Source organism: Podarcis vaucheri, assembly GCF_965113315.1.
Source record: "Podarcis vaucheri genome assembly, chromosome: 15".
NCBI lineage: Eukaryota > Metazoa > Chordata > Lepidosauria > Squamata > Lacertidae > Podarcis > Podarcis vaucheri.
In genome coordinates, this window is record NC_138753.1 from 32,597,871 (window position 1) to 32,610,604 (window position 12,734).

Sequence of the window (12,734 nt, forward strand, 5' to 3'; positions counted from 1 at the left end):
TGATGCTCAGGTGGATGAGTGAGGGAGACAGTGGTATTTCAGACCAAGCTGTGCTCCTCTACTCAGCCATCCAGCCATCCCAACTGACTTGGAGCCCTGGAGCAGGGCTCTCCCGGGAAGTCACATTCTGGTTAATTGGTCTTCTGTACTCAACCACTGGGTCATCATCATTTAGAAGAGTCTACTGCCATCAGTATTTATAGAATGGATCATGCCCCAGGAGGACAGCCATCCTCTGCATGGGTCATTCACTTTTGAACCCAAGACTCTCAACCAAGGTCTTCCCTACTTATGTTTTTCTCCCACATCCTGTGTATTGGCCTCTCTGTCCACGAATCTCGGAACGCTTCGCCTACTTCCTTCCTTTCTCTCGGGTTCAAGGGCCTACCTACTGAAACATTCTGAAGTGTAAGCATATGCAGCCCTCTGCACCTATGGCCATGTTATAATAATAATAATAATAATAATAATAATAATAATAATAATAATAATAATTTATTATTTATACCCCGCCCATCTGGCTGGGTGTCCCCAGCCACTCTGGGCGGCTTCCATAAAAACCAAAAATACAGTAAAATATCACACGTTAAAAACTTCCCTGAACAGGGCTGCCTTAAGATGTCTTCTGAATGTCAGGTAGTTGTTTATCATTTTGACATCTGCTGGAAGGGCGTTCCACAGGGCGGGCGCCACTACCGAGAAGGCCCTCTGCCTGGTTCCCTGTAGCTTTGCTTCTCGCAATGAGGGAACTTCCAGAAGGCCCTCGGCGCTGGACCTCAGCGTCCGGGCAGAATGATGGGGGTGGAGACGCTCCTTCAGGTATACTGGACCGAGGCCGTTTAGGGCTTTAAAGGTCAGCACCAACACTTTGAATTGTGCTCAGAAACGTACTGGGAGCCAATGTAGGTCTTTCAAGACCGGTGTTATATGGTCTCGGCGGCCGCCCCCAGTCACCAGTCTAGCTGCCGCATTCTGGATTAGTTGTAGTTTCCGAGTCACCTTCAAAGGTAGCCCCACGTAGAGTGCATTGCAGTAGTCCAAGCGGGAGATAACCAGAGCATGCACCACTCTGGCGAGACAGTCCGCAGGCAGATAGGGTCTCAGCCTACGTACCAGATGGAGCTGGTAAACAGCTGCCCTGGATACAGATTTAACCTGTGCCTCCATGGACAGCTGTGAGTCCAAAATGACTCCCAGGCTGCACACCTGGTCCTTCAGGGGCACAGTTACCCCATTCAGGACCAGGGAGTCCTCCACACCTGCCCGCCTCCTGTCCCCCAAAAACAGTACTTCTGTCTTGTCAGGATTCAACCTCAATCTGTTAGCCGCCATCCATCTTCCAACCGCCTCCAGACACTCACGCAGGACCTTCACCGCCTTCACTGGTTCTGATTTAAAAGAGAGGTAGAGCTGGGTATCATCCGCATACTCTGCTGATCTCCATGCCCATCTCTTTAAACCTCTCTCTCTCTGCTCATGCAACCTTCTGTTTGTTTTAGGGCCATAGCTCAGTGGCAGAGCATGTGCTCTGAATGCAGAAGGCCCCAGATTCAATCCCAGGCATCTCCAGGTGAAGCTGGGAAAAAGTGTCCCTGCCTGACACCCTGAAGAGCTGCAGCCAGTCAGGGTAGACAAATGTGTCCTCTTCTTTGCTCTTCAAACTATGACAATACACATACACATATACAGTGGTACCTCAGGTTAAGTACTTAATTCGTTCTGGAGGTCCGTACTTAACCTGAAACTGTTCTTAATCCGAAGCACCACTTTAGCTAATGGGGCCTCTTGCTGCTGCCACGCCGCCGGAGCCCAATTTCTGTTCTCATCCTGAAGCAAAGTTCTTAACCTGAAGCACTATTTCTGGGTTAGCGGAGTCTGTAACCTGAAGCGTATGTAACCTGAGGTACCAGTGTATACATACATATATATATATATATATATATATATATATATATATGAAAGAAACTTGCCTTTGTGCTTCTTTTTCTCCTCTAATGCCAGAATCTCTGCTTGAGACATGCAAACAACCAAAAAACCCGGGACCTTGCAAAGCAGCCTATCCTCATTTTTACTATGATTCCCAAAGCAAGACGTGTAAGCCTTTCATATACGGTGGCTGTCAAGGCAACCAAAATAACTTTGAAACTGAAGAGGAATGCATGCAGGAGTGCATGTAGGCGCTGGTAAGATCACAGATTTCTTTAGAACTTTTCCAGGGAACCCAGAGTACCTTTCTTTTCCTTTTAATGCTATTTATACAACGGTTCTGTTCCAAACGCATGAATGCGATATCCTGACTTCACAGGAGAAGGATAAGTTTTGTTCCAGGGGATAGCCTCTGAGTTCAGGAGGGAGGTAATGAGATGCACTCTGTTCGATGGTATGTTTTTTTCGTGCAAACTACCTTCTTGCCAACAGATTAGATTATCATGGTTCCCCTTGTCTGGTTTGAAAGAAACCCTCAGCCCATGATAATGATCATGAATTAGAACAAATTAGAACAATACTCTTGAAAGATCAGTAGAATAGCAGAGAGGGAGAGGGAGAAAAGAAGAGCACATTCATCTATAGTGTGTGATTTCGTTGGGGACAATGGCACACATATAAGCACGTTCCACACACTGTTTACAGGCTGTATACACACACCATACATTTAAAGCACATCTTTGTCCCCCCACAAAATTCCTGAGAAGTGTAGCTTGTTAAGCATGCTAGGATTTGTAACTCTTTGAGGAGTAAACTAGAGGATCCTTTGGGAAAGCACACTATACTTTAAATGTACAGCACATGTGGTCATGCTAGCTTGAAATTTCAAGTAGTCACCTGATGTCTATGGGCTTCAGTATGAACATCTGGATGGGAGTTTTTACTATGAAAAGAGGTGACCAGTGGGTTGCAGTCTTTCCCCAGGCCTTCAGGTATTTAACCTCCCCCTGGGCATGGTGCCAAGCCCCACGACTGGTCAGTTGGCACCGCGCCGAGGGGAATGCCTCCTAAATACCTATTGCCATTGGCCACTTCAGTGGCAGGAGGACGATTCAGCCTGCTAGAGGCTGGTTCACAGGGGAGACGTGGTGCCTGTCCGCAAAGCTGCCCGCCCAAGGAGGCCAAACAGACCTATGAAAATACGTGACCAGTTGGTTGTGGTCTTTCCCCGAACCTTTGTATCCCTAGCTACAACAGGAATGCCATTACCATATGTCTCTGGGCAGAAAACTACCCTATTTGACTGACATGTGAATATTAGGACAACCACTGATTTCTCATTCCCTGGTGAGAAGGGTCTTGCTACCTCTGTTGTTTTGAGGGCTATCAAAAATTCCTGGATGCCAATAACTAAGTTTGGGGTAAGTACTCTTGGTTGAGAGAACCACTGCGGAGATTTAAAATCACAAAATATGCAGCAAAGCGTGGGAATACAGGCCAAGAAAACCTTAAAATGTGCCCTTTAATGTGAGTTCCAAAGTTTCCCTCTTTCACTAGCATAGAAAAGGACCAAACACTTGCTAAATAAAAAATTGTGTACTTACAGCTACTACAGCTAATCCAGAATACAGCAGCTAGGCTGGTGACTAGGAGTGACCACCTGGACCATATAGCACCAGTCCTAAAAGAACTACATTGGCTCCCAGTATGTTTCCGAGCACAATTCAAAATGCTGGTGCTGACCTATAGAGCCCTAAAAGGTTTCAGCCCTATATACCTGGAGTGCCCAGGTTTTGACTGCCAAGGGGTCTCCACATGGTTTAATCCAGCACTGCCCCGTGAATGGCCCAGTATACCTGAAGGAGTGTCTCCAGCCCAGACACTGAGATCCACTCCGAGGACCTTCTGGTGGTTCCCTCATTGCAAGAGGTGAGGTTACAGGGAACCAGGCAAAGGACTTTTTCGGTAGTGGCACCTGCCCTGCGGAACACCCTGCCATCAGATGTCAAGCAGAGAAACAGCTATGTGATTTCTAAAAGACACCTGAAAGCAGCCTGTTCAGGGAAATTTTGTAGAAAGGTCACAAACTCATAACAATACACAGGAAACATAGTTGTTGAAAATATCATACCTCCCCTCAGTCTCCTCTTTTCCAGGCTAAACATACCCAGCTCCTTCAACTGCTCCTCATAAATCTTGATTTCCTGATCCTTTATCATTTTGGTTTCCTTCCTCTGTACACATTCCAGCTTGTCAACATCCTTCTTAAATTTTGGTGCCCAGAATTGGACACAGTATTTCAGGTGTGATCAGACCAAGTCAGAAAAGATTGGTACTATTACTTCCTTTGATCTGATGCAGCCTAGAATAGCATAGCTTTTTTTGCTGCAGCATCACAATATTGACTCATGTTAAGCTTGTAATCCATCAAGACCTCTAGATCCTTTTCACATGTACTGCTAGTACGCCAAGTGTCCCCCATCTTATATTTGTGCATCTGGTTCTTCCTGCCTAAGTGCAAAACCTTACTTTTTTCCCTATTGAAATTTATTTTGTTAGCTTGAGCCCAGTTCTCCAACATATTAAGGTCAATTTGAATTCTGATTCTGTCTTCTTCAGCATTAGCTACTCCTCCCAGTTTGGTGTCTTCTGCAAAGTTGATGAGCATCCACTCAATTCCTTTATCCAAGTTGTTTATTAATATGTTGAACAACAATGGGCCCAGAACAGAACCGTGTGGCACCTGACTTGTCACTTTCCCCCATTAATGAGGGACCATTGGGTTTGGTCAGTCAACTAGCTACAAATCCACCTAACAATCACCTTGTTAACCCACATTTTACCAGCTTTCTCTCAAGAATATCATGGGGGACTTTGTCAAAAGCCTTACTGAAATCAGGATACACTATGTCCACAGCATTCCCCTGATCTACCAAGCTTGTAATGCCATCAAAAAAAGAAATTAGATTAATTTAGCATGACTAATATTTGAGAAACCCATTCTAGATCTTAGTAATCATAACATTCTTTTCTAGGCGCTCACAGACCGACTGTTGAATTATCTGTTCTCAGACCCTACCTGGTATCGATGCCAAGCTCACTGGTGCATAGTTAACTGGGCCTTCGCTTTTCCCTTTTTTGAAGGTGGGGACAACATTTGCCCACCTCCAGTCTGCAAGATTTCTCAAAGAGCTCCTCCTCTAGCATCATCCTCCTCCACCTCTTCCTGCTCCCCATCCTTGCGAGGGGTGCTGCCGAAACCTCCCCACCATTCATCCTCACTCTCTTCCCAGTCTCCTCCTACCAGTGGTGTAGCAAGGTCAGGTGGTACCTGGTGCAGAAAATTTCTTGTCACTTCCACCCCCCCCCCATTGAAATTATTAAAAGAAGGGAAAATAAGAGTGTTATTTTCTGGTTTATTTACTTAACATTGTGAGCATAAGCACTTAAAACCTTCTTTTCACGATGGGAATTTCTCATGAATAAAATATTTCACTTAATTTCACTATTTTGCAGCCTTATGTTGCTGTGGACTGCAGGAAGCTGAGGTGCTGTGTGAGTACAACTGCAAAAAACGAGCACCAGTGTGGATATGCCCCCACTCTTAAAGAGCTTACCTAGAATACAAGAAGAGCCAGTGGCGGAGGAAGGGGGTGTGGGGGGTGTCGTCATTGAGGGGGGGGGAATGACAAAGATATGAGTTGTTGTTGTTGTTTTAAAAAATGGTCTCACAAAACTTTTTAGTTCAGTCAAAAAACGTAATGAAACATGGCTGGCACTGGGCGCCACCCCATGGGGGCTGGCACTTACCGTGGGGCCTGCAACATGCCCAAACCATGCCTGCTTATATAGAGCTCCACTAGAACGCAACAGTAGCTAGCCAATCACTGAACGTCACTTTCAATCCCTTATTTACATATGTGGACCAGAGTGAAAACTATCTACAGTATCCCCCTGCTGGCCCAGGGTGAGAACTTCAGTACATAACACTAAGCCACCCTACAGCTGAGGGGGAGGCAGTGGAGAGGCTCCACACAGCACCCCTGCCCCCATGGGTGATTTGCCCTGCCCCCAGCTGCAGGACACACGCGCCGCCCCTGGCACCTGAGCAGCTAGCTACACCATGGAGCAGAGCCCTGCTGAATCCCATCTGGAACAGAATCCTGTTCTCACAGTGGCCAGCTAGACGCCTATGGGAAACCCTCAAGCATATATCTTCCAGTACATATTTGCCCACCAGCAAGATCTTGCACCTTTGCTAGTGCTTTGTGCAAACTTTTGAAATGCACAATATTATTTGTGATCACTAGTTATCACATACAGCTCTCTCTCTCTCTCTCTCTTTTTAGGAATAATTTTTATTAAATTTCCAATTAACAAACCAACCATATCACATTAATTCCAAATTATACCATTACATAATAAACTCCAAATATTTACAAATACAGCTCAAGTTAAAACAGTTCAACGCATCATCAGAGATTTGCAACATCTCTTAAATAATGACAGCTCTCTTTCCCAAGCTCTGGGATGAAAACCTTTCATTGCCTACAGAAAACCACCCAATCTTAAACAGCTCCTCACACGCAATAATACAAGAACCAGACTTAACATGGACACTGGCACAAGAGCCATCAATAAGCCAACTTTGCTGCCACATACACCCGGACAGCATCATTATTGGCCCCAATAACATCAAACATACCATCTCAGGCCTATTTAATTGTTCACCTTCCAACATTATATATGTGTCAGGGGATGATTAGCTGCTTGTGCTTAAAATAGTGCCCCTTCAGAGTTTGTGCGACCCCACAAACCTCTGTGTGTGACAGAGCTCCTCAGACATGTCTGCTCTAGTCACTTGTAGAGTCCGACAGTGGCTGTCTGCGGAAGCGCTTCCAGCAAAGAAGTTCCTTAACGGAAACGCGTCTCCTGGACTCACGACGTGACAGCTTCCGGCGAAGCATAGGTCTCCCTGCAGTTGCTTCTGACACCTCCCCGCTATTTTCGCTCGAAGTGTCTCTCACCCCTTTCTCTCCCCTTCTGCTTCCTGCCTGGGCTGCTGCGTCTCTCTCAGCATTACTGAGATCCTCCTCCAGAGACCCCGCGCTCCCCCTGCTGGTCCCTGCTTTGGCTGTTGACTCTCTCCTAGTCTCTGGGAGCCCTACCACTTCCCTTTCCTCCGATGTCAGTTCCCTGACATCCACCTCCCCTCCAGGGCCCCCCTCTCCCCCGCCCCTACTCTCTCCTCTGGGCGGTGAGGAGCTGAAACCCCTAAAAGAATCCTCTTCATCTTCCGACGTCTCGAACATTTCCCTCCATCGGTCTTCGTTCCGACTCGCTGAATCCTCCTCCACCTCGGAATCAGCGAACCCCTCCAACTCTTCTTCTTCGTCGGTGGTGGCGAAGTATTCCCTCCGGAACCTCGCCACTGGCTGGGGTTTCCGAGGGAATCTCTGATGAAAAGTTTCAATCAAAACCTCGTCATCTACATCCTCTGCCCTGACCCAGGTGTTTTCCGACTCCGGCTCCCCTTCCCACATTACCAAATACTCTACTTGCTCTCCCCTCCACCTGGAATCGAGAATCTCCGCTACATGGTAGCTGTGTTCTTTTTCCTCCATAGCTGGTCCCCTATTGACCCTCCCCTCTCTGTCCCCTATATACGGTGACAGCAATGATCTGTGGAACACTGGGTGCAACTTCATGTGGTTAGGTAACCGGAGTCTGAAAGCCACTGGGTTGACCTGTTGCGTGACTTCAAATGGGCCCAGCCTTTTGGGTCTTAACTTCTTACAACCTCCTTTAAATGGTAACCCTTGGGTGGACAACCACACCTGGTCCCCCACCCTAATGCTTTCTCCTTCCCTTCTGGTTTTGTCTGCCTGCCTCTTATATTCCTCCTTCGCCCTGTTTAAATTAAGTTGGAGCTGGCGATGGATCGCTTCCATTTCTTCAACGAACTGTTCTGCGGCTGGAACGCTCCAGTTCTCCCCCTCCCCCCCTGGGAAGGCTCGGGGATGACACCCGTGATTGGCCAAAAAAGGGCTCATTCCCGTGGACACGTTCTCCGCATTGTTATAGGCAAATTCTGCCAACGCCAGCTTCTCCACCCAATCATTCTCTCTGTCATTCACATAACACCTCAAATATTGCTGGAGGACACCATTAGCTCTCTCCGCCTGCCCGTTGGTTTCTGGATGGCGGGCAGTGGAAAAATTCACCTCTACATGCAATAAGCTCATGAGCTTCCTCCAGAACCTGGAAGTAAATTGTTTCCCTCGGTCCGAAACCACCCTCAAGGGGGCACCATGCAATCTAAACACATTTTCCACAAACAATTTAGCGGTTTCTTCTGCTGTGACCGCATGTGAGCAGGCTATAAAGTGGGCCATCTTGGTTAACAGGTCTACCACAACCATAATGGCTGTCTTCCCTTTGGACCTGGGCAGATCAGTCATAAAATCTATTGCCACTGCCTCCCATGGTCTTTCCGGCGTGGGTAGTGGTTCTAATAAACCTGCCGGTGCCCGCCTCTCCCCCTTGGCTCGTTGACATCGGTCACACCCTCTCACATACTCCCGCACATCTTCCCTGACCTTGGGCCACCAGAATTCCCTGGTAACCAGCCACATGGTTTTGTGTTGCCCAAAATGCCCTGCTGTGGGGCTATCGTGCAGTTGCTTGAGTACCTTTTCCCTCAATTCTCCTTCAGGTACGTATAACGCTCCCTTGTAGTACAACGCCCCGTTTCTCTCCTCAAAACCCCCGGGTTTGTCTCCCTCCCTCCTGAGACCCCTGAGTTTGTCCTGGGCATATTCATCCTGCACCGTTCCCTCTATCAGTTCCCTTAGCCCCACCAATGCCGCCCCACACACCCAGCGATCCTCGGGAATGACATGGGTCTCTTCGGGTGCACCCTCTCCCTCCAAATATTCAGGTTTGCGTGAGAGAGCGTCCGCCCTAACGTTCTCCTGGCCTGGTACGTAACAAATCTCAAAGTTAAATTTGGAGAACTCCTGGGCCCATCTCAACTGCCGTTGGTTGAGCACTCGCGCAGTTCTCCAATACTCTAGATTCTTATGGTCCGTGCGCACTTGCACCTTCTGTTGTGCACCAATTAGTAGGTGCCTCCATCTCCGGAAGGCCTCATAAATCGCAAGAAGTTCCCGGTCGTACACCGTGTAGTTTCTCTCAGATTTGTTCAGCTTTCGCGAAAAGAAGGCACACGGTCGCCACTCGGACCCCTCCTTCCCCGGCTGCAGAAGAAGCACCGCCCCTATGGCTCTGTCAGAAGCGTCTGTTTCGACCCTCAGCTTTTTTTGTAAATCCACATGTAGAAGTTGTTCGTCAGAGGCGAAGGCCTTTTTCAGTTCCTCAAACGCTCGCTCCGCCTCCCCCGTCCAAACAAACTTCTTTTTGCTGCTGAGACAGTCCGTGATGGGCGCCGTCAGGTGAGCGAAGTTTCGGATGAACTTACGATAAAAGTTTCCAAACCCTAGGAACCTCTGCACATCCTTCTTAGTCTTGGGGGTTTTCCATTCCAGCACCGCTTGAACCTTGCCGGGGTCCATGGCCAACCCCTTGTCTGACAAGTGGTACCCCAGGAATTCCACCTCCTTGGTATGAAACTGACACTTCTCCAGTTTCACCCACAGTCTGTTGGCTTGCAGCCTGCTCAACACTTCTCTGACGTCTCTCACATGTTGCTCCTCATTCTCCGAATACACCAACACGTCATCTAAGAAGGCCACGCAATTCTTGTAGAGCAAAGGCCCCAGTACATGGTTCATAAAGGCTTGAAAACACGCGGAGCCTGCTTGTAATCCAAAAGGCATAACGAGATATTCAAATGCCCCCAAAGGGGTGAACATGGTGGTCTTCCATTCATCCCCTTTCCTTATACGTATCAGGTTGTACGCCCCCCTTAGGTCCAGCTTTGTAAAAATCTTTCCTTTTCGCACCCTGGTCAAAATATCATCAATCCTGGGCATAGGAAAAGCCACCGGCTCTGTCACTGCATTTAGGGCCCGAAAGTCACATACCAGTCTCGGCTTGTCCGTGTTCTTTTTATCCACAAAAAACACTGGGCTACCCCCCGCTGCCTTGGACTCTCTGATGAAGCCTCTCTTCAGGTTCTTGTCAATGAACGCTCGCAACTCCTGCATCTCCCTGTCTGACATGGCATACAACCTGCCTACAGGAAGCTGTGCTCCAGGGAGTAAATTGATCTGGCAATCAAAGGGCCTATGCGGAGGTAGTTGGTCAGCTTCCTTCTCGCTGAACACGTCGCTGAGATCAGCATACTGTGATGGCACCTTCCCCTTCTCCATCACTTCCGTCCCTGCTAGGGTGGCTTGGGCCCCTGCTGACCCCTTTTCCCCCCTGCAGTGTTCTAAGCAATGTGCGGAACCGAAGGAAACCACTCTTTGATGCCAGCCCACCAGCGGATCATGTAGGGCTAGCCAGCTCATTCCCAAAATAATGGGAGCGCCTCCCAAGGTGGCCACATTAAACGCTATCAGTTCTGTGTGCCTTGCCACCCTCATTATCATTGGGATGGTCTGCAAGCTGACGCCTCCTCCCAACAGTTCTCTGCCATCGATCGTGGTCACCTGCAGGGGGTTGCTTAAGGGGATAGTCTGTATCTGGTGTTCAGCAGCAAACTCCTTGCTCATGAAATTGCAGGAGCTGCCTGAGTCCAACAGCGCCTTTATTTTTAGGGGGTGTCCATTTTGCAGCTCTAGCGACACTTCAATCACTAGAGCAGGTCGAGGAGCTTCTGGCACGGGCACTTTCACTGCTCTTTGGCCTGGCTGCAGTGCCCTGACGGTGGCAACCAGGCGTTGGCTTTTACCTGCTCCGTTTCTCCCTGCTCTCCCCCCTCAACAGCTCCCACCATCCCTTGCCATTCCTTCCTCTGGGGGCAGACTCTGGCAAAGTGGCCTGGCTGTTGGCAGAGATAGCATTTCCGGGCTCCTTTTCCCTCCTTCTTAGCCCCCTCACTGGGCTTTGAAACTGCGCGCGCGCGGGCTGTTCCGATTTCCATCGGCTCTGCCGGCGGGAAAGCTGGCTCAGGAATGTCTGGAATGCGTAACTCCTTCCAACGTTCCCCTCTCCCTTCCCGCCTCTCCCAGGCTCTTGCCTCCTGGCGCGCTCCAATGGTCAGCGCAGATTTGGTCAGCTGATCCATAGACACCGCCCTGGGGCTCCTGGCCAGCTCGTCTTTCACAGCTGAAGAAAGACCTTCTTCAAATAGCATCTGAATGGGTGCTGCCGATAAATCCCACCCCAATCTGTGAATCAGCATGGTAAATTCAGTCCAGTACTCACGGACAGATCTGCTTCCCTGCTTGCAAGCCATTAGCTGTCTGCGCACTACCCCCTCCTCAATATCGCTGGAGAACATGATATCCATTGCACGAAAGAATTTCATAGTGTCCTTCAGGATATCGTTGTGCGTTGCCATCAGGGGTCGAACCCAATCTCGCGCCCCCTTCTCAAGATGCCCAATTACGAAAGCAACTCGGGATTCCTCATCAGGGAACTCATCAAACTGCACATTCAGGGCATATTGCATTTCAGTCCTAAAGGCATGGTAATCCTTGGGGTCCCCCCCAAACTTCTGCACTAATCCTGGTACCTTTCTGGGGAACTGAGTGGTTCTCCCCTTCTTGTCTGCATCTTGAGCCCTCCTCTCCTCGAGCCTCGCCGTCTGCAGCGCAAGTTGGACCTCCAATGCTCGGTATCTGTCTTCCAAGCTTGGACCAGCTCCACCCCCTGCGGCTCCGGCTCCTGCTGGGTCGCTCATGATGCCTTCTCCTGCACAGGCAGCGTACAGAGACTGTCGGACTGCTGTCAGGGGATGATTAGCTGCTTGTGCTTAAAATAGTGCCCCTTCAGAGTTTGTGCGACCCCACAAACCTCTGTGTGTGACAGAGCTCCTCAGACATGTCTGCTCTAGTCACTTGTAGAGTCCGACAGTGGCTGTCTGCGGAAGCGCTTCCAGCAAAGAAGTTCCTTAACGGAAACGCGTCTCCTGGACTCACGACGTGACAGCTTCCGGCGAAGCATAGGTCTCCCTGCAGTTGCTTCTGACACCTCCCCGCTATTTTCGCTCGAAGTGTCTCTCACCCCTTTCTCTCCCCTTCTGCTTCCTGCCTGGGCTGCTGCGTCTCTCTCAGCATTACTGAGATCCTCCTCCAGAGACCCCGCGCTCCCCCTGCTGGTCCCTGCTTTGGCTGTTGACTCTCTCCTAGTCTCTGGGAGCCCTACCACTTCCCTTTCCTCCGATGTCAGTTCCCTGACAATATGCTATCAAATGCCAACAGTGCCCTTCAGTTCTCTATATTGGATACACAGAACAAACTTTATGCCAAAGGATAAATGGGCATAAATCTGACATCAAGAATCATAAAACAGAAAAACCAATAGGAGAGCCCTTCAGTCTCGCAGGAGATTCTGTGCAGGATCTTAGAGTGGCTGTCTTACTGCAAAAGAATTTTAGACATACACTTGAAAGAGAAATTGCTGAATTACAACACATTACCAAACTAAAAGCTATGGAGAGACCTGGTCTGAATAGAGATATTGGATTCATGTCCCATTATACATACTAAAGCTAATTTTGGTCCTCTATCCCTTTAAAAATCCCTTGCCCTTCCCTGTGGAACCAACTGCCATAACAGTCATCAACAGTTATAAGGTTGCAGCGACCTCTGCTTCAGAGTATCTGACGAAGTGTGTATTACAAACGAAAGCTCATACCTTGAAAGCTTATATTTAGCTGATCTTTAAGGAGCCACTGG

The 12,734-nt window shown here is 48.8% G+C and overlaps 1 protein-coding gene and 1 long non-coding RNA gene across 4 annotated transcripts in view; one reads left to right on the top strand and one right to left on the bottom strand.

Annotated features, from left to right (window-relative positions):
* The window catches only part of LOC309519672, a 363,193-nt gene that overhangs the window by 212,300 nt on the left and 138,159 nt on the right, over positions 1–12,734 (bottom strand). The gene's annotated exons all lie outside the window — the stretch shown is intronic.
* Positions 1–12,734, top strand: part of LOC309519553 (thrombin inhibitor hemalin-like) — a 59,109-nt gene that overhangs the window by 12,049 nt on the left and 34,326 nt on the right. For 2 of the 3 annotated variants that reach the window (XM_082200682.1, XM_082200680.1), the window contains exons 6-7: positions 2,002–2,183; positions 4,962–5,307. In XM_082200682.1, the coding sequence (XP_082056808.1) occupies positions 2,002–2,014 (13 nt within the window). In that variant the 3' untranslated portion in view covers positions 2,015–2,183; positions 4,962–5,307. Of the gene's footprint in view, positions 1–2,001; positions 2,184–4,961; positions 5,308–12,734 lie in introns of those variants that run through there. The other variant, XM_082200681.1, reaches the window with a different exon arrangement.